Genomic DNA, 22167 nt, shown 5'->3' with positions numbered 1-22167 from the left:
TGTCAAGAACTAATTTAATTTAGTTTTAAGTAAGTCACATGCTCTTTTTCAAACAACTTTTTTAAGGGTGGCGGACTGGTTACGTTTGCAGTGGTGACAGGCTTTCATAGTTTTAAATAGCATTTGCTATGTGGCTCTCAGCCTTGTATTAAAGCACTAGCGTGTCTCTTACAAGAGGAGGGATAGTCTCAGCACAGAAGTCTGCTCTCCCCATGAAGCACCATGTATTTACACAGTAAACTCCAGTCAGCCCGAAGGTGAATATGAACCATAGTCAACATGCTGCTGCTTCTTCCCTCACCACCCAGCCAAACAGTAAATGAAGGTCTCTTACCTTTCCGGGGGTAGATGGAGATCATCACTTACTTTATTCTCCCTTAAATTAGATTAGATCCCTTATATCGTTCAATCAAAAACAAGCCAGACAGACAGTAACATTGAATGTTTAATTTGAAAATTCCTACTCTGTAATAGCTGGGATTAAACATGTCCTTAAGTAACTTCAGCCAAGTGATCAGACTGTTCCTCTAACATTTTTACAGGTTTCAGAGTAACAGCCGTGTTAGTCTGTATTCGCAAAAAGAAAAGGAGTACTTGTGGCACCTTAGAGACTAACCAATTTATTTGAGCATAAGCTTTCGCGAGCTACAGCTCACTTCATCGGAGTATGCATCCGATGAAGTGAGCTGTAGCTCACGAAAGCTTATGCTCAAATAAATTGGTTAGTCTCTAAGGTGCCACAAGTACTCCTTTTCTTCTAACATTTTTAGCATCCCTTATGCTTCACCCTCCTGTATATACTGTTAGGTGCCAGGTGCAAAGAGACTCTACAGATGTTCCTACTACCACAAGGCAATGCATGTTTCCCAAGTTTTGCAGTTGCCAATATTCAATATGTTACTGAAATTGACTGTCCCTCTTTACCCTTTCCCACTACAGCCAGGCAAAACTAGCAGCAGATATAAGGCAGTATATACAGGAGGGCAATGCATATGCTGTGTAACATGCTCTGCCACTAAGCCCAGCTCTTCTGATATGCGGAAAGGCAACCAAAAGTCTCAGAAACCAAGGGTAAGAACAATGCAACTTCTGTTGGATCACAAGTTAGTTAAATTGGCCCTGCTGATTTAAGAGCCAGTTTATTTTAGTTGATTTACCTCATTTTATTTAGTTCAAGCTCAGCATAACTGAGGCCGTTAATATTCCATTGCAGTCACTCTTTCCACAGGTGGCTGATATTGAGTCATTCAATTTGAAAACCGCAGGCAGCAAGATTTGCACCCTCCCCCGCCTCTCCCCCCCTTTTTTTTTAAATAGTCAATACATTTTCACTGGGAAAAAACTCACCTTCGTGTGGTCGGTGAGTGAGACCTAGGAACTTGAGACTGGAAGTTTTGCATGAGAGTGAATCTCAATCATTGTGCCCTTCAACATGCTCCTGGCTAGCATCTCACTTGGAGGAAGTTATACTGATAAACATTGGCAGGTGGCAAGCAGCTGCATTAACTTAAAGGCTAAATATCAGTTTGTTTTTTAATAGAGCTGTTCCCATGCTCTGGCTCCGAATAAGTGTATTTTGTCTAGCAAAGCTGTTCTTTGATACTTGTTATGTTTTCATTATTCAAAGCTCTGTACAGACACAATCTTTGTCATACTGAAAAATGGCAGGCAGTAACCTGGGCAGCACCATGGAAAATGCTGCTTATTCTGTTTTACACTGCTCTCAAAGTCTCATTCTAGAGTCTCCTAAGCTTGGTTCCAGAATATTCACACTGATCCCCTTGACTTGCAGCTCCACGTGTCATTCAGTTTTGAGCATTTAAAATGAACAATTACCACTGATGGAGGTTGCTGGCTTGACAGCCACAATCCTCTGCTGCGTCACAGAGCAGGGACAGCTTACATGCATCACTCTGAGCTGCAGGCTCCACTTCTAAAGGTGCGTCTACACTGCAGCCGAGGGTGTGACTGGCACAGCCTGCAGACAGACTTGCAGTAGCTGGTACTCGAGCTAGTTCACTCTACACAAGCTGCTAGTCACATCCCCAGCTGCAGTGTCGCCATATGCTAAGGGTATGTCTACACTGCAGTCAGGTGTGACGGGCACACACAGACTGGCCACAGCTTCACTTCTAGTTATTTGAGCTAGCTTGGGTAACATGGGCTAACTGCTTCAAAACATACCCCAGCATCAGCGGGAGGGCTGTCCAGCCCATGCTGCTAAGGCTTCACTGCGATGGTTAGGTGCTGCAGTCACACCTCCAAGTCCAGTGTAGACAGAACCTTGTATGAATGAGGTGCTCATTCTCCACGTTTGCTCAATCCTCAACCTTTGAGCTGTGACTGTTTTACGAGGGCCACCCGGTAGCCATCAGATGCTGACATCTTCAGTAATCATTGCTAGGCTGGATTTAGTGCTCTAGAGCGGCCAGGATCTGGAGTCAGGCCTCTGAGCTATTTAGTTCTCTGTCTGCAGTTCAATCGTTATAGAGATTGACCTTTCCTAGTGCTAGGGGAGCTACACTCTAGGTATACAGAGATACAGTACCAGTGCAGAAAACTCATGCAGAGAAACAGCTACTACTGAATACACACACTAGGAAAGAAATTGATTAACACGGAGACTCCACTCCCTAAAGAGGTTCTTATGGTTTAACCTTCTCTGGATTCTCTCTTGCACCTTCTTTTATTCTGAACCGATGACTCATCTCCTCGATGAGAACAGAGCAGCAAGATTTCTGAAAGATATGAAGGGGGTGGGGGAGGAGAAGGTGTTCCATGTGACCCAGAAAAGTCCCTTTTAATATACACAGGGCCTTGGTTGTACTAAGGAATCAGCTGAGCACAACAAGGCTGAGATCCAAGTACAGGAACTGCAAGAGCTGTCTTTTCTTTGCATTCATTCCCTTACTTGTCAAAGCATTCGTTAGAACTACTGGTACTTTAGAACAAATTTATCATTGCCAAGGAAACAGGACAGAAGTAGCAAATAAAGTGGGTGTACTGCCAAGGCTTTCCACTTGCACTAGTTTTACGGCAGCATAACTTAAGCAATGCAATTGACGTTAACTCTGACACACACTCGTCCTCTGTCTGTCCACAGCAAGTTAGAAGGCACACGGATACTAACTATTAACGAGAGTTAAGAAAAAAAACTTGATTTTTGTTTATCTTCTCCAGTTTATTCCCTAAATAAATTCGTAACCCTCAATGATATCATCACGAATCACAGGCTGTGGAAATGTTATAGATCATCATTCGAAGTGAGGAATAAACAGATTTCTTTCCATAATGGAGATCGTAGTTTTGTGCAAAGATCCATAGTAATACAGAAAGATGTTTCTAAGGATACATCTATACTGCAGCTAGAGATGTAATTTCCAGCTTGAGTAATTGTAGCCACACTGGCTTTGACAGAGATAACAGCATAGCAATGGTGTCATGGGCTAACAGCTCATGGACAATCCTGTCTGAGATCCTAGGTACATACTCAGACCCTAGCTTTGCGACCTGAGCTGGAAATAACTTCTCCAGTTGCAGTGCAGATCTACCCCATGTCAAATGTTTTCCACCAGGTGGGGTCCAGGACACCGCTCTGACTTGCTACTTACATCAGAGGAGGTGCAGCTGTACTGGGGGTAGGGATCTAGGTCCATCGCATGAGAGTAAAGCTGTGCAAAGGTAAGGAGGTGTCACAGTGCCACTTACCTTCTCCCGTTCAGCAGCATGTCGGCTCTTGTTTGACAACTCCACCAAAGCCACAATCACTCCCAGCACGAGGCCAATGGCAAGAACCAGGAAAAGTCCTCCCATGGCTTGCGGTTTCAGAGGACTCCATGTGTCCGGGCCCTTATGGAAACAGGTGGTTTCCCACCACTTGTTACGTAGGTAGTCCAGGTCGCCTGACTCGCCCAGTTTCAGCACAGCAAGGGAGAGTTTACTGGCCCACGGTGATCCTGGAGGGTAGCAGAGAGAAGTGAACTGGAGCATTATACGACACTTGCACAACTTACTGCTAGCTGCTCAGGCACAACCCATAAATACGCAGCAGGCAGTCGGTTGGCTGCTGCCTACCACCTCTGGAATGGCTGCAGTCCAGGCATATATTGTGTGTGTAATTGTTGAAGCTTTTTGAGAGGAAAGATGGGATAACCATGACAGATAATGTTAAATCTTTGCATTTTAAAAACAAACAGTCACATCTCAAAACAGCCATGCAGTAGGAGCGGCTGAGCTGTTGAACAGCTATGCTATCCTCATGCCAGTCCGCCTAAAAAAATAATGAAAGAGATATAGGGAAAGGCAATGTAAAAAATACAGGCAGAACAGCCATTAAAGAGAACAATCATCAAAGCCTTCCCAGCAAACTTTTACTTTTTTTTAAAGTCCTTAGTATGCATCGGCTGCTATTCTGGGACGTTGGGGCTACAGAAAAAAAATTAACCAATCACTGACTGGCAGAGGATTCTTTAGCCTCTAAAGAATGAAGGGTCCGTGTCAGAGAGCAAAACTTTGTGAGCCCAAAGTCATCAGCAGAATTAATATGTTGGATATTGACGTTGCTTCGGGTCACGGAGCTCCCCTCGGAGTCTCATGGCAGGAGAGGCTGTTTTGGACCTGGCCCATTGAAGTTTCCTATGTCCCATGGGCCGGCAGAAGGGCACTGAAGTGGATCTAGAAATCAGGGGTTCTTAGCTCTGTGGCACAGTTACTGCAAGTGAGTTGAAAGGAGCTGGCGGGGTGGAAACAAAGCAGCAGACATGTCTCACCCTTTGCTGTGGCCAGGCCGAATCCCCGTGCTCCAACAACCTCGGGAGCCCTGATCAAATTGCAGTGCCTGGCTGCGAGAAGATCTTGGGATACAGATTCCCCAATGAAGGCATAGTTCGATTCCAGCACACGCTGAACCGCCTCGTGGTAGCTTTTGACTAAAACATGGTCTCTCCTCTTGTCCATGTACTCATAGATCATCTGATGGATGGGATTCCTGGAGTTCTGCAGCCCACAAAGTAAAGCGTCAACCTCGCAGTGATCAAGGAAGCGGCTGTACAAGACCGGTGTGCACCAATTGCAAAATAGCCATCTGGAGAAGATAGTTTAAACTCTCTCTCCCATTGAGCCTCTGCACTGAGAGCTGCCAATGCACTATCCCTGGTGGGGAAGTTAACCAGTCTCTCAGCAAAGTACACAGGTTTCAGATAAAAGGTAAAGCGTCACCAGGCAGACCGGGGATACACAGCTTTAAAAGTCAGCAAGAATTGAAGTGGGAACACACCCAGCCTATGCAGGAAGCTCACTAGCTAAGCAAAAGAAGCTCATCAAAGCTTGGCTAGCACAAGCTGTCTACGTGCGGAGTCTGACTCTGAGCACAATCGCAGCTCCTGGGCTCTTAGGGACTCTACAACAGGGTCAGGCACCTTGAAGAATTGAAACGTGGAGGAACTTTCTACTGTCCCAAACTCGATCTCTCTCTGCTTCACGAGATCTTCAAAAGTCTGGATTGGAAGCGGCTCGTTCCCAGCACGCAGCAAGGCGGTGAAATTGGCAATATAGGCAGCCAGCAGAGAGAGGGTGAACAGCCACCAGATGGCAGCAATGATTCGCCCGGACAGTGCTTTGGGATGAGGTGCTGCACCTGCAGAGGAGAGAAGGCAGCTGCAGGGTTCGCAGCTTGACACGCTCACGAAAGGGACAGCGCGGGCAGCCGGGAGCGGATCCATGTATTTAAAGGGACTCAGGGAGCTTGAAAAAGTGCGTTTCTCTTTATTTAACGACACTCGTCCCGATGGAAACTTCCCCGGCAGCGCTAGAGCCCAGCACACAGCAGCCATGGCTAGTACATGAGCCCTGGACAGCAACTCAGCCTCAGCCCAGTCCACCCACCCGCTGCACGGAAACCACACCAATGGCCAGAGGCAAAGGAGAGCCTGGCACCCTCTGACCTCAAACACCGGTGTTCAGGTAACGTCCCTTCAAACCACCTCCCACTGCAGCCAGACTCCTCCACCCCTCCGGTACTCAAGCAGAGCGATGACTAAGGTACTGTCTGTGGTCCAGTGGGCAGAGTTAGTGCTGCAGGACGCCCTGCTGAGATGGCCTTCTCCATCAAAATCAAACAGGCAGGGCCATCCATAGAGCAGAGCATGCCAGCCGCACACAAGGTCTTTACACCGCGATGGATGTGGGCCGAAATGGTGCGATCGGCTCCCTGACAGCTGTAGGTTTAACTGGTCACACCCACAGCCCCACTAGGGTCCTACCTTGCAGGGTAAGAGCTCCCGCTCCAAACCAGAGGCTGTTCAGAAAGGTGAAGTGGTTCTCCTCACTCTTGGGTTCCTTCCATTCACAGGGGCTCAGCCTATGGAAAGAAACCAGGTGTCACAACAGTCCTGCCAGCATCAACCGCAGAGGGGCCGGGGTTGTTCCGTGGCCCACACAGCTCCAGTCTATGATTCAGTGACTGCGTTCCTGTTTGGAGCACCCGGGCCATGACCTTGGAAGCGACCAGCTGATGCTGCCCTCGACCTGGGGTGCATCGCAGCAGTGAAGGCTTGGGACGGGTGCATTGCCCAGAAACACAGACAAGCCTCCTTCTCCCAACCTGGCCACGGTGGCAGCCAGCTGGGAGGAACAAGTGCTGGGCTGCGAAGCTGGGCCTTCCGCAGGGAGTGGGGCGGCACTGAAGGGAAAGACCTGGTACAAAGCGAGCGGTGTGGGCCCCAGCACACTGAGATCACTCTGCCCTGGGGGCATGAATGGTGGCTGATATGCACTGGCACTGGGGTTGCTTAACTGCCCCAGCCTATGCCCAGGCCAAGGGAGAAGAACGAATCCAATGAGGCAGTTCCAAGTGAGAGAGGCAGGAGGGGGAACAGCTCAGATGATCACCAAGGCCTCTGGTTACTGGGGGGCTGGGCTAAGAGTGGCCCTGTTCACATCCTCAACTCTACTGAAGCAGTAGAGATGGGCTGTGCAGGGTGCTCGGGACAGGAGGCGCAGCGAGTGGATCTGTGATGACATGGATTCCACAGGGAAATCCCAGCACAAGGAAGGCAAAGCAGCAGCTGCTGTTCTAGCCTGTGGCTGCAGGGGGGCCACGCTGCGGCTGGCTTGGAAGTGGGGAGTGAAGTTCTTCCTCCCGCATCATGCCTGGATATCCCTGCTCTGCATGGGCAGGAGAGGAGAGTAGCGTGACCAGAGGTCCCAATTTTATAGGGACAGTCCCGATTATTGGGTCTTTTTCTTATATAGGCTCCTATTACTCCCCACCCTCTGTCCCAATTTTTCACACTTGCTCTCTGGTCACCCTAGAGGAGAGAGAATTCCACCCACTGAAGCCAGTGTGAGTGAAGCACCCAGAGGTGAGTTGCGCCTTAGACACAAACATAGTCAGGTTTAAGGGGAGAGAAATTAACTGGGATGAAGGTGAAAGCACAGGGATGAAATTTGTGTGTTTAAATGGAGCATCCAAAGCTTCTTAGAATGTTAGAGACATGCTGCATGTGACTATCTAGAGGGGAAGAGACCCTGATTTTGCTGAGATCTCTCAAGTACTGTAGGCCTTAAAAGAGACACTTTATCTGCACTTTTAGCCCAGTGAGCGGTTCTGAGGTGTGCAGAAGCAAATACAACCCAGTGCTTTGGCTAGGAGTAAGGGTCTGTTCGGTGCCTGGGGAAAGCAATAGGTCCCAGAGAAAGCCAAACACATTGTACAGAACAGCAGCTGTATTTTTACCTGGCTGCAAGGAAGAGGCAGAGGCAGGTCAGCAGGTAAGCAACCATCAGGCCAGTCCAGGTCTCCTTACTGAAAGGAGCAAGGAAGCCGAAGAGAGAAGCACCCTGGGAGGCAGCATCCTTCCTGAGCAGGATCCCGATCCCTGTGCCCAGGAATGGCATGGTGAAGGAAATCACCTCTTCCCTCACTGACGTGATCGTCAAGGGAGCCACAGCGAGGTCTGCTTCCTGCAGGACAAGCCGTGATGTCTCAGCAACCCTTGGGACACAAGCTGGAGGAGTCTCAGTTCCCAGTGGACAGGTGGCCACCGGACAACCCCCATCACTGTCCCACTTAGCAGCCTACTATTTGCCATTCTGGCAAGCCATCCCCATTTCGGGAAGAGCCAGGGCTGAGAAGCAAGTTGTGTCTCCCAATTCTCCAGGCTGCAGCATTTACAGGCATGAATCATAGAATATCAGGGTTGGAAATGACCTCAGGAGGTCATCTAGTCCAACCCCCTGTTCAAAGCAGGACCAATCCCCAACTAAATCATCCCAGCCAGGGCTTTGTCAAGCCTGGCCTTAAAAACTTCGAAGGAAGGAGATTCCACCACTTCCCTAGGTAACGCATTCCAGTGTTTCACCACCCTCCTAGTGAAAAAGTTTTTCCTAATATCCAACCTGAACCTCCCCCACTGCAACTTGAGCCAGAGCCAGGATTTGGAGAGCTGCAAGTAGGTACACAGGGCCAGACTCAAGGCAGCGTAGGCTCTAATTTGCAACTTGCCACCAGGTGGCAGCACAGGACAGGACAAGGCGCCCATTCAAACGTGTCCTTAACTAGTTTATTGTAATAAACCCAAAGAGGCCTGCTTTCTCCCTCCCTCCTCCTCCAAAATCTACCTGGAGCTACATACACTTGGGCTGGCCCTTTATTTCTGGACCAGCCCTAGCATGTATTCAGATAGATCCATGGAATGTGAAAAACAGGAAGCGTACAGTAAATGCACCCTTGTTGAGCAACTGCTATGACTGTTACTCTGTTACTATGCTGTTACTCTGAAACCTGCTATGACCAAAAGTTTTCAAAGTTACTCATGTCGGTCCCAGGAAATCAGAGAGACAAGGTGGGTGAGGTCGTATCTTTTACTGGGCCAACTTCTGCTGGTGAAAGAGAGAAGTTCTTCGAGCTACACAGAGCTCTTCTTCAGGTCAAGAAAGCTTGTCTCCTTTACCAACAGAAGCTGGTCCAATAAAAACTGTGACCTCACCCACCTTGTCTCTTTGAAAGTTGGCAAGTGAGTTTGTCCCAGCCTCCAAGGCATTTGCATCAGTTTCATTCTGACTCCATGATACCAGCTAGCAAGGGCTGCACCTCGGGTGTATTTCAGCCAATTGTTTGGTTTTAAGACAGTTTCCTTTAAAGCCTTTATCTTCGGCACATCAGACTGAATGGAACACTGCGGCCACTCGGTTGCAATCCAGTACCTCTCAGCAGTCCACGAGGCAGCACAGCCTAGTGGTCTGAGCACAACACAGCAAGCCAGGAACTCCCACTTTCCTTTGTGGTCTTGTGCACAGTCATGTCCCATCTCTGTGTCTCAGTTTCCCTATCTGAAGAATGGGGATAACACTACTGGCCTACCTCACAGGGAGGCCTCCATGCCAAATGCTTGCCAAGTACTGCGTGAAGAGGAGATGTGCGCTAGGCACTTGGATTGTTAGTGCTGAGGTGAAGTGGGAAGGGTGACAGCTCCCTGGGGTTGTCAGGGAAACAAGAATCCCCGGCGGGGGATGCTAACGTGGTTGTTTCCACCCCCACACCTGGGGAAGTTCAGCCCTCCCGAGAAGTCACCTGCCTGACGATCTCGCCGACCATCCCGGTCCAGTTCCCACTGGAGGAGACAGCCCCATAGCGGCCATCTTTCACTATTGTCACCTTGTAGTTGAAGTGCAGCTTCTTGGCGAGCATGTCCAGCAGATCCAGGCAATAGCCCTCCAGCTCTGTGCCTCTTGCCATCGCATAGGGGTCTTGCTGCACGCAAAGGGGCGGGGGTGGGGGGGTGGGGAGGAGAAGGATGTTTGAAACCAGACAGCTCCACCATCAACAACCAGGAACCGGCTGTGAGATCCTTCCCCATTTCAGCAGCCTCCACCCCCCTCGGCCTGCCAAACCCCCAACAGATGGCCACCTGCAGATTCAAGACCTGGTGACAGAACCCAGGATTTAGCTGTGGTGCTTCCAGGGCCTGGAAATCTGCTCCCCACACACCTCCTCCCTGGTAAGAGATGCTAGCAGTCACTCATTCACATGAAACATAGACTCCCCCAATCCTAAAGCAGGGCGGCCTCGTTTTTTACCACTTAGGCTTTTATTTGCTTTTCACATGATCTGTCTCTGCTTTTGAGCCTCCTGACAATGCTGAGCGACAAGCCTGGGCACTACCAGATTCCGCTGCGGGACACGACTCAGTGGGCATTGGCCGCGTCTAGCTGGGAACAGGCCCAGCTCTCAAGATAATGTGTGTTTGAAGGAAGCATCCACCCAGCCCTCCTGCTGGATTGGGTCCATTCTGTCCTGGAAGCCTCCAGGCACTCTTCCCTCTAGCCTGTGCTAGCTGGTACCTGAGCGCCCTAGAAAGACTCACTGAAGACAGACAGAGGAAGGGAGTTTGGTCTCAAAAACAGACGAAGCCACGTGCAAGCCTAGGGGTGGGATGAAGAGAGTCCGCTACCCCAGCTGCTAGCAGCAACACGCTCCTTGGCCTTACCAGGATTGTTGTGACAGTCAGCGTCTGAGGATCCGTTGCCCCTTGTCCTTCCTCATCGCCACCCTGCAATGCAAAGCATTCAGGGTGAGCAGCTGGATCTCAGCCATGAAGTGCGCCGGCTCAGCCCGACCCATTGTTATTGTACCTAGGGGCCCAGTCACGAACAAGACCCCATAGTGCGAGGCACTGTACAAACACAGAACACAGACGGTCCCTGTCCCAAGGGCCTTACCATTTAAATGGTACCACAGAATTAGCAAGCCTGCTTTCAAGCTGTGGGAAAGCAAATGGCACATGCCATCAGGAGTGAAGGGACGGCTGCAAATTCCACTTTCCACCCATGCATCGAGGGTTGAATGCTGGCACGTTCCTGACAGCAATGAGTGAAACTGCCCTCTCTCTGCTCCGTCACACATTGTACCAGGGTCAGCACGGTGTAGTGGACTTAGGAGACCTGCACTCTATTCTCAGATCTGCCACTGGCCTGCTGGGTGACCTTGGACAAAACATGTCTCCTCTCTGTGTCTCAGTTTCCCCACCTGTAAAATGGGGATAGCAATACTGCCCTCCTTCATAAAGCACTTTGAGATCCACTGATAAAAAGTGCTGCATCAAAGCCAGACACTTACCAACACGGCCCTGCAAAGTGCTGGATAAATACTCTCCACCACCACAAAAGGTGGAAGTTTAATATCATTATCCCCATGTGGGGAAACTGAGGCACACGGCAATGCCAAGGCCACCAGAAAAACTAAGTGTCTCCTTTCGAGGCGCTCAGCATAGAAATGGGAGGAAGGGCTCGATCCAGCAAAGCAGACTCATTTCTGCTTTCTGCACTGGAACTCCGGGGTAAAGGCATCTCACAGGCATGTGTTAAATGGTTCTAATAATGGCAGACTCACCGCTGGGGTTTATCCGGTTCACACACTAAACACCTGGCGATGCCCCCAAGGTCCTCTGTGCCTTCCCCGCTGGGGCAGGTGGGCACCTTGCAGCATCAGAGAGCCACACTCCAAAGTATGAGGTTTTGCAGCAATCCACTTGCCACATGGTTCTGCAGGAACACAGGCCCTGGTCCTCCAGCCTGCAGCCCCGGCACCAGGGGGCCATGTTCAGGGCAGCCAACTCTCCATGCTGTTGCCAGCACTGAACGTCTAGATTTAAAGGGCCAGATTCTCAGCCGGTGTAAGTTAGCACAACCCCACTGCAGTCAATGAAGCACCACAGCTCTTCACCTGCTTTGGAGCGGGCCCAGTGTTCGCAGCGATATGTCTCCCCCTCCCACTCGACTCCGTCACCTGTCACTCGCTCCCCAATGGTAATTAATAAATCACAACCGTTTACTTTATCGTGTGTTGCCAACATATTTTACCCAAACAAAAAATCACTTTCCATGTTGTCTCACTTCTTGGGATACACAGCACATACACATTCTTTCAAAAACGATCAATTTACACTGCAGACAAAACAGCTGGAAGCCAATTAAGGCCTCATTAGAGCTCACTTCCAGGAGGCACAGAACGGCAGGGAGCATTAGATAAGGGGGAGGTAAGGAAAGCACAGATTCAGTTCTGCATGGAGCACTGAACTGGAAAACAGTGTTTTCCTACCTTCACAGCCCTCGCACGGCCACCGTCGCAAGGTTTTAGGGCCAGAACCTGACCCATTCTAAAGTTCTTCTGAGCTTTGCCTGAAAACAGGCCAGGTTCTATAAGACGTATTTACATCTGCTTTGCTGCCAAAAGAAACACCAAGAGCTACTATTTTTGCAGGAGGTGCAGCAGAAAAAGGGGGTCTGATCTGCCAGGGTGTTGAGTGCCCCTGGAATGGAAGGAGCTGGGCACCTCCCAGAATCAGGGCCTGAGTTGGGTGCCATCCGTCAGCAGCGAAGGAAGATGCTGTTCTAGAAGCAATGCTGAAATTGCTACTATCGCACAAAGCGCTGCAGAAGTCAAACGAGCTGCGTTCGTTTCAGTCCCATCGAAAGAACTGAACGAGAAGAAGAGACAAAAACTTGCCCAACGGGAAGAGTCGTATTGATGGGGAGAAAATAAGGGACCCTGCAGGAAGCTGAAGTATTTATTTTTGTAATCAGCAACACAGCAGGAGAGTGAGTTTGTGTGTGGGGGGGTGGAGGTTGAGAAAACCTGGATTTGTGCTGGAAATGCCCCAACTTGATGATCACTTTAGATAAGCTATTACCAGCAGGACAGTGGGGTGGGAGGAGGTATTGTTTCATGATCTCTCTGTGTTTATAAAGTCTGCTGCAGTTTCCACGGTATGCATCCGATGAAGTGAGCTGTAGCTCACGAAAGCTCATGCTCAAATAAATTGGTTAGTCTCTAAGGTGCCACAAGTACCCCTTTTCTTTTTGCGAATACAGACTAACTCGGCTGCTCCTCTGAAACACAGTGAATGAATCCATCTGTTTATCTACCTGCCTCCCTGTCAGAAGCAGCACAATCTGGTGGCTAGAGCACCAGCGTGGGAATTTGGGGTACGTCTTTACTGCAAAGAAGTCCCCCAAACCCCACAGCAACTGCCACGAGCTTGCAAGGCTCACGTTACAAGGCCAAAAATCGCAGTGTAGATGTTCCTGCTGGAGCTGGTGCCTGAACTCCAAAACCCACCCCCTTCACCAGATCCCAGAGCTGCCTCCAGCCAGAATGGAAGCATCCACACGGCTACATTTAGCCCCAGAGCGCCAGCCCGAGCCAGCTGCCCCAGGCGCAGCCTGACTGGCACAAGGGGTTGTTTTTTGGAGTGTAGCCATAATCCAGGAGAGCTGGGTTCTGTTCCCCACTCTGCCCTCTGTGTAACCTTGGATAAATCACTTCCCCTCTCTATGCCACTGTTTCCCCTCCCTCCCTTTTTGCATACAGCACCATGCCCAACAGAATCCCTAGCTTGGCTTGGGCATCTAGACACTATCTAATATAAAAATAATAAAGGGCATGTGTACCTGGCAGTTGGAGTCAGGTAGATACATCCGTGCTAGCTTGAATCTAGCTGGCGCGACTCAAACAGCAGTGAAGGCATGGTAGTGTGGACCCTGGCTCAGACCAGGAACGCAAGTGTGGACCCGGGTTTCCAGGCAGATTCATGCAGCACATGCTGTCATGTCTTCATTGCCAACCTGAGCTGCATTAGCCAGATCACAGCTAGCGTGGGGATGCCTACCCGAGCTGCTATCAGACCTGCAGTTTATTTCTAAACAGGATTAGATTTAATTAGTAAACGTCCTTTAATTGCCTATTTCTTCCTTCATGCAAAAACCTGGGGCACTGTCTCCCCTTTCCCCTGAATTATTATTAATTGAAATTATTGGCAGTTAAAACACAACTTGAGGGCTAAGAACAAGGATTTTGTGCGTGTCTGGCTAAAAATGCAGCATTCCATCATGCTGAAAAAACAGACAATCCAGTGTTTGTTCTGACCCTCAGTGAGGAGTTTATTTCCATCGTCCTGAAATAATAATAGCTGAAGGTTGGTTTTTCCTTGAGGCTTATTTTGATACGGCAAAAAATTTAAAATCCATTAAAAAAAAAAAAACACACACACAGGAACCGATGTCATTAACCATGAAAATTAATTACAAAAATTAATCCTTCCTGATCAAACTTTATGCACTGACAACACTAATACCAACAACCCACTCTGGAGTGAAACAGGCCTTTTCACATGAACATTCACAGCTGTGTACTAACAAACTGACATACCTTACTGACAGCATTTCCAGTCTCGATAGCTCCTGCAAATACAAACAAAATGTTCTTGGTGAGGGTTACTCTGCTTTTAAAGGGCAATGATCACATTTCCTAGGGGGGAATTCGATCCAGGGAATGACTCTCCTTGATTTCAGGGGGCTCTGTATCAGGTTCAGAGTTTGGCTTCATGACACTTGATGGGTTTATTCTGTGTGCTCCCTTGTTCCCACCACACTGTTAGTGGGCAGCAAATACCTACAGATACATGTGGCCAAATGCCACAATCCCAGCTGCCACCAGTACGGAAAGCCCTAAATGTTCGCTCCAGGAAAGGGTGCCCAGGGACCTCACCTGCATCCCTATGGGAAAGTCTTGTTGCAGCTGATAGTGATGGAGACACGTTCCCTAGTGTTTTTCAATCATCTTCGCTATGAAATTCTGTAGGGGGGGCAGGAAGTTATTAAAAAAAAACAAAACAACACCCAGACATCAGAGCGAGGCTCCCATACTCTCCAGTTGCATAGGGCTGGGGCAGCAGAAGGCACCCGGCCGTGCAGCCACCAGGATGGAAGCAGGAATCCTTCCCCGCCATGCCCCATTATGGAGAGCCCATTGGCCCTGGCATGGCATGCAGGGTGCTGGGAAGATGCCGTGTCTTTGAAAAGAGTGAAATGAAGACAGGGACCCCACTGATGATGGCACTGGGGAGAGAGAAGAACGGACTCCAGCCTGAGCTGCTGCCTCACTGTGCCACCCTCGGGAGCACACAGAGCAAAATGCCAGTTACTGCTGCAGGAGTTTTGTCTGGTGCGTGACAGCACAGCCTAGTGGGCAGGGACTCAGGAGACCTGGGCTCTATTCTTGGCTCTGCCACTGGCCTGCTGGCAAATCATTTCCCTGCACTGTGCCTCAGTTTCCCCATCTGTGAAATGGAGACAACGACCCTGCCCTCCGTCGTAAAGTGCTTTGAGATCTGTGGCTGAAAAGTGCTGTATAAAAGCTGGACACTATTATTAGTGGTGAGATCAGGACTCCTGGGGTCTATTCCCAGCTCTATCACCTGACCTTGAACAAGTCCCTTTGAGCCTCAGCTTCTGCATCTACAAAATTACAGCTAATAGTCACCTCCCACCCCAGGATTGCAGTGCTAAATGGAAGTGCTGGACTAAAAGTGCAAACAGTCCAGAGCATCGTTTACTAGCTGCACAGAATCAGTTTTCCACGGGAAAACACAAGCCTGTGTTTTGGGATGAGAGAGATACCGACCTACCAGCCTGCAAGGCCAAACCCCGAGCAGAATTCAGAGCACTTTCAAATGGAAGCTGCTGGGCTCTTTCATTTAACAAAGGTTCATCAGCTTTGCCTCTTCTGTTCTCAGGCTGAACTCTAGCTTAATGTAGAACAAGCCCAGCTTTCTCCTTCACCGCTGCAGTTCTCTGGGGAGCTGGAACCTCCTCAAAGGAGCTCTTTTGTTGTTTCAGAAGTTAGAGCCAGCACGAGTTCCTTTGGGTTCCTTTTTGAAGAGTTTCTTGGAACTCTTGGAACAAAACAAGCATCTGTGTTGAAGTATTCAGCCCCCCTGCAGCGGCGCTGCATGGGGCCGTTCAAAACTCTCACTGTCAGAGCCGCATCCAGCTCTCACTGTGTGAAAGGACGGTAAATAACCGAGCGGGGTAGCACTCACGCCAAGCCCAACAGCAACATTTGCACCCAAATCCACGGCCGGCCCTTTGTGAGAATCCAAGTACACAGCACAAAATGAAGGGGGTAGAGGAAAACAGAGACAAACGGGAGCTGTGAGCCACCTGGACACAGAGCAACCTGTGCTGGGGAGGGCTGAAGCGCTACGTCTAGGCCACGTAGGCGCTTGCTCCCTGCCCCTTCAACAGCAACAGGCTCTGCTCCAGGGCCAAACCGCCACGGCCATTTCCCGCCCGTGACGAGGGCGCAAGCCACGGAACGAGACGTGGGTTCCAATTTCGCAGGCCGCAAAGGGAGGGAGGCTTTTGGGGCCTAAGCCCGTCTCCAGGGAACCCAGGAGAGGCCAGGAGCGGGGGAAGGGACAGGATGAAGGGACTGTGCTGCAGAGGGGACACGTCCAGCTCCCATCGGCGGTGTGGGCCTGGTGCTCCACTGGAGGGCAGGGGGGAGCCGGAGGGCTGCGACATGCATTGACTGTGCATTTTGGGGACAGCAAGACCAGCAGCGCCTTCATCCACCCCGCTCCGTGCCCCTGACCTCAAGCCTTTCCCAGTGGCAAGAGGCCACCTCAGCTTCCTCAGCAACAGACCTGAGATCTGAGAACTGCAGGTCTCGTATTCTCAGCCCTTACCCCATCCGGTCGACATGCCACATGGCACAAGCGGCCTGCCAGAGGAGACCTTAGCCCAGGGCTTTTCCGTTCCGCACGGGCAGTGAGAGACCCTGCACCACTGTTCAGAGGAGGGGGCTTGACCCAATTTCCTGCCCCCTCCCTGCTTGCCCTAGAGCTTGTTCCTGAAGCAGACGACTTGGGAGAACCTAGGAAGTGGAAGGAATCTGAGCAGCTGAACATCAGCTCCCTTGGCTACACAAGCCCCCTGAGCAGAGGAGAGTAAACTGGCTCCTTGTGCAGAGGGCTGAGGGAGGGGTGAACCCGTTCCTCACTGTGCCAAGCCCCTGCCAAGCTCCTGTTGCTGTCTGTGGATAGCACTAGGGAACGCAGCATCAATTATCCACAAACCAAGCAGGGCTTTTCTCTCCCTCAAACACCTCCCTGGAGCCCCTGCGTCCCCTCAGGGACACACCATGCCCGGGAGGCCTGTCAGAATGACTGCTTCCCGTTTCACACTTCCCTTCCAAGATGCTAACAAGTTACATGAAAATACCACTGGCAAGGGGCAGGCTAAAGTGGGGAATGCTGGGGAGATTTTAGCTACAGACACCTCACTGATGTGGTTTAGCAAAACCCAGCCTCCCTTCCCAGTTCTCTCCAGCCAGTTTGCCTCCTGGCCCCACTCATCCACTCTACAACCAAAACGGGGTTAGCCACATGTCTCCTAACCTGGTGGCAGCATGGTTACAAGCTGCAGTGTAGAAGGCACGTGGCTGCATCCCTGTAGCCAAGCTAAAGCCTTGGACAGAGCAGAATACACAAGGGACAGTCCCGTATGCTCACATCAGTGAGGGAGCTGCACAGATGACCGCATCCCAAGGTAGAGTGAGAATGTGTCTGGATGGTCCCTCCCACGTCTGGAGCAGACTTTGCTCTCACCTGCCAGGCGCGATCCCCCCAGGAGCAGCAGGCCCATCGTCACGCACAAAGCCAAGCGAAAAGCTTCCTCCATCAGGGCGGAAGCAGCTGGTGCCCAGAGGGAGCCCTGCTAGAGACAAAAGGCAGGTAGGGTAAAGTCAGTTTCACAGTTCACTAGGGCTGGGTAAATGTCAGGGCATCGCTGATTTTCTGCATTGTATTTTTAAAAATCTCTGACTCAAAGGGAGGTCTCCAGGGGAAAGTATGACGGCTTATGGGACCAGGCACCTCAGTGACGGGTCACCAGTGCATTTCACTGCAGCAAAAGGGCCAGGACATGCCACAAGCAGGGTTCTCCAGTCACCGTTCTTGCATCAGAAGGAAAGGGGAAACGGGAGGACTTACATTTCCTCCTCTGGCACAATTAGCGTGCCGGGGCAGAAGAGAAATGGCTGCAGATGTGTGTGGTAATGAGGTGCTAATAGGAAAGCAGTGCTCCTCATTAGCCTGCTTGGGCTGGCAGGAGGAAGAAAGCAGAGTGAGCGCAGAGCAACTGGACACAGGCCAAGTACTGAAATCTTGCTGGTTTGTGCTGCAGCCTGAGTTGCAATTAGGGCAGGATAAACAACAAAAAAGGAGGATTTGTTTTCTGGGATTTCAGAATTACAAGTGTCAGCTTCAAGCAAAACTTTTCAGGGATTTTTCACCAAAATGTTTTGAAGTGAAACATTTTCATTCTGCACCAAACAATGAACAAATTTCATTCTGAATTGTTTCCTCACAAAACTGGAAACGTTAGAATGTTATGAAATTTTTTTTTTAACAGAAGTTTTCCTAAAGTTTGAAAAGCCGTTTGTCATTGAACAACTTTGATGAAAAATTTGCAACCAGCTGTAATTGCAATGACAGATGCAATGGTGCTGTATTATGCCAAGTCACACAGACCATTGCAAAAGGCTCTAGTTCCTCTATTGCCATAGCACGAAACCACAAAGCCAGTGCCTGCCCCAGAGAGCTCACACCCCAGGAAATTATACAGAAGAGAGGGCAAGATGCTGTAATCTTGGAAATGACTCGCTCCCTTAGTGGTTTGAGCACAAATAGCTGGTTAAGAGACAAGGTAAGGAGAGGGATCTCTGGTCCCCCGTCCATAGAAAATAGGGCAGAGCAGCTAGCTAAGCCCAAGATTTTCAGAAGCAACTTGTTATTTTGGGTGCTCAATTTGGTGCATTTTAAAGGGCGTGATCTGCAGACAATGGAGCACCTGCCCTCTGGAGCTCAGGACCCCTGGCGGTGCCTCACGCAGGGCACGCAGTATCCAAGCACCCAAAATGACTAGCCACTTAAAAACCTTAACACACTTTTCCAAGGCCCTGCCCACACTGCTGAGTTACCAGGGCACAGTTTGGTAGCATCAGCCGCCTCTAAGGTTCCCACCACCATCGCCTCAGATCTTGCTGGAGAGGGTAGATGGAATTCTCTGGCCCGGACACATGGCCCAGGCCACCTCTCTGGGGAGAAAAATAGGTTTTCTCCCAAAGCTGATTCGCTCTCATAACCCCACCTCATTGGCTGAATGAACTGGGTCTGCACAGCCTCCCAGATCAGCTCCTGGCCCCCCTATCCCTAGTTCAACCCTTAGCCCAGGGAAGAGACACGTCTCTCAAATTTACCTTGCTCCGAAAAGCTCACCTTCTTTTTCAACTGGACAAACAGGCAGCAGCTCCTCGTGTTTGAATGCTGGGCTCAGGACTCATGGTCCAGTTCACACAGGTCAGATCTTGAGAGAGGGCTGGATCCGGGGAGGTGCTGAGTGGCTTCAGTTCCCATTAACTGCGGGACTTAGCACCACTCAGGATCCCAACCAGAGAGACTGCCAGCTTGACAACCAAGAGGGTCCCAGCAAACCTTGGTGCTGGACAGACTCACAAAGCTCCCCCAGTTGTTCGCCCAGTGTGGGAACTCACCAGGGGAAGGGACCCAGGGCTAAAACAACAAATCCAGTCCTCCCAAGTGCTAGCAGCTCCCACAGTGACTCATTCAGCACCTGTGCTTCCCAAACTGCCTCTTAAATGCTTCCATTTATATTTTACTTCTTCCTCCCAGCTCTAGTGGCGCTCACCCCCAGCCCGGGATCCCGCACACACTCAACAATACAAAGACACAGTTGTTTCCCTAGCGGATTCCCTCTAGGTTTTCCTTCTCCCCTCCAAAGAGAGCAAGAGGAGCTGAAAGAAACCAAAGCTGATGCAAAAGCAGCCTTTCGGGAGTAAACATTACAGCTGCCTTCTTCATAAAGAGACTTCAAAAGTGGGGTTTGATTGTTAAATCCCAAAGGCAGGGCGAGAATTCAGTCTGGGGTGCACACCTGGGTTTCTGGAAAATCACTGTGGGGTGGAGACTGAGCAGCAGCTGCAGTTAGCTGTTGCCAGAACACCAGGTAAATCAGCCACCACTGCACATAAAGAAAAAAAACAGTCCCCACCCGGGTTACACTGCAAATTGAGCTCTCAGCCGTTTACAACAGAGCACATACAGTAAAGTGCTGGATTTATTTCTAGTGACTTGGCATCTCCACTCAAGGAATATCCTGGATTTGCGCTGGTAGTGAATTGCCTGTGCCTGCCATAAGCAAACAGCCTGGTGAAATGCTGGTTAGCAGGAACAGATTCCAGCTTTTCCAGCTTCTTACACTCAGGAATAAAACCTGGGAAGGCCATGCAAACATGTGTCATGCTCCACTAGGAAACAGTGTGTGACTTGGTCCCAGTAAGCTCAGGCACAAGGGGAAGGAAAGCCCCAAAGGGTTTCAGGGCATCCCAGTCTCCAGAAAGCTAGAGAGGGGGCTAGAGTAGAGCGACACAGCTCTAGGGAAACTGGCTTGGAGTTAGCACTACTGTTGTTCACAGGGAGAGGGCTAGTCACTTCACTAGAAGCAGGAGGGGAGACAAGCGGAGCTGGTGCGCAATCTTCGGGGGCTTTCCCCTTCTACAAAGAGTTAACAAATACAAAAGCTGTCAGTATTACCAAACCACCGTTTGCAGAGTTCTTGCAAGTTGCCATGTTCGCTGCCAAATCTAGCTAGCAGGACAGAGGACCCCAACGGACGGAGCTGAAAAGCCAGCTGCACACCTGGCCTTTCAGCTAAACAAGAAGAGGAGAAATTCAAGGTAGCGTCTCACTTACAGCGATTCCCTTTGCCTCTCCTAGACTGGTTTGTCTGCCAGGGGACCGCAGCAGAAACGACTCTGAGCTGGGATAAATCGAACATGCAGGCTGGCTCGCCCCTTCCCCTAGATAAAGGGTTGGACTCAGTAGGAGGAGCCAGGCGAAGGGGACTCCAGCAGGGAGAGTGCTGGCTATTGTTCCAAGCACGCAGCAAGAGCCCCTTGATTCTGGGAAGGCGAGAGGGGGCTCACGCCAACGCAGTGTCATACCAACAAAGTGGAGGGCTCAGAAGCAGAGTGCTCCAACAGGCAGGGTGCTGGGCTCAGACTCAGCAGACTCGGGTTCTGTTCTGGCTCTGCCACCAGCTTGCTGAGCGAGTCTGGGCAAGGCGCTTCCCCCACTCTGTGCCTCAGTTTACCCTCCTGCTCTTTGGCTGGCTTGTCTCCTTATACAAGTTCATCGGGGCACATAGAATCATAGAATATCAGGGTTGGAACGGACCTCAGGAGGTCATCTAGTCCAACCCCTGCTCAAAGCAGGACCAATCCCACATCTAAGTCACTAAGGCTATGGGCTGGGCTGTCTGACAGGTCTGTTATTTACCATAGTGTTCAGGCCTTCCCACAGCATCAGGACCCTGTGATGCTAGGTGCAAACACAAACACAGTCCCTGTGCTGAAGGGCTTCCAGTGTAAGGCCACAACATGTGGCCTACAAAGACTGGGGGAGACCATCAGATGTGTAGAACATACTTCTCGGGATAAACCCCCCTCGCTGCAAGAACGTGCCAGGAGACAGGCAAGCTGTCACAGACCAAAGGGCTCACGGCGTTCACAGATGAACCAGGGCTGGCTCTGAGCAGCGACCGCTAGAGAGTTCAGTGACTTTGCAAGAGAAAACTGATTTGCAGCAGGTGGGTCTTGCCTCTAGCTTTGCATGTTAACAGCCCAACTTTCAGCCATGTAAAGCGCGCCCGGACCCCAAGGTGACAACCACCTTAGGACACTATCAAACAGCGAGCTGATAAAGCAAGGTATGGTTTGCTGGGTGCTCCTTGCTGCACGTCAGGCGACGGGGAGGCCCTCGTTACTATCTGAAGCCTCGTTGCCCCTCGTTAATCAACTGTTTAAGTGAGGAATTAAATTGTTTTTTTATTAAAGAATTTATTATAATTATATATAAAAACTGGCAAAGTGATTGAGAGTTTGTAGGCGTATTCACCAGTGTTTTGAAACACGCTATAAAATATCTGATCACACACAGATTTGTGTGAAATCCTGCCCCTGCCATGTCTCCTTTACCAATTTCCACATCAGAAAGAGCCAGCCTGGAGCGCAGTGCTATCCAGGCAGAAACGCTGCTTTGCCCGGTAATGTAGGTACATGACCCCTGGACGTTTAAATTCATACCCACTTGCAGGAACAGAGTTTCCCTTTCATAGGGAACTCAATGCAATCTGGTGCAACGCACCTTGCAAGGCAGTTGAAGTGTGAAGGCTACAGACCTGGATTAGAAGGCACAATTCCTGCTCCAGGGAGCTGCTGCCCTTCACCAGGGTCCACTGTCGCCCCTC

At 50.2% G+C, this 22167-nt stretch overlaps 1 protein-coding gene across 4 annotated transcripts; it reads right to left on the bottom strand.

The window, feature by feature from the left end:
* Window positions 1–1104: 1104 nt before the first annotated feature.
* On the bottom strand, window positions 1105–20876 carry LOC140899951 (putative glutamate receptor). Of its 4 annotated transcripts, none has more exons than XM_073316285.1 (11): window positions 20613–20876; window positions 17448–17556; window positions 14207–14238; window positions 10488–10550; window positions 9572–9751; window positions 7736–7962; window positions 6261–6358; window positions 5418–5635; window positions 4770–4995; window positions 3709–3956; window positions 1105–2738 (listed from the first exon to the last, which is right to left on the bottom strand). In XM_073316285.1, the coding sequence occupies exons 1-11, from the start codon at window positions 20859–20861 to the stop codon at window positions 2646–2648; spliced, it is 1743 nt and encodes a 580-aa protein (XP_073172386.1). In that variant the 5' UTR covers window positions 20862–20876; the 3' UTR covers window positions 1105–2645. The 4 variants fall into 4 exon arrangements, with proteins under 4 accessions (XP_073172386.1, XP_073172387.1, XP_073172389.1 ...); XM_073316286.1 differs by having other exon boundaries at window positions 17448–17553; window positions 20613–20709; XM_073316288.1 differs by lacking the exon at window positions 9572–9751.
* Window positions 20877–22167: the final 1291 nt, after the last annotated feature.

The sequence above is a fragment of the Lepidochelys kempii genome, chromosome 18 (assembly GCF_965140285.1).
Source record: "Lepidochelys kempii isolate rLepKem1 chromosome 18, rLepKem1.hap1, whole genome shotgun sequence".
Lineage (NCBI taxonomy): Eukaryota > Metazoa > Chordata > Testudines > Cheloniidae > Lepidochelys > Lepidochelys kempii.
This window is presented reverse-complemented; position numbering and strand designations above follow the sequence as displayed.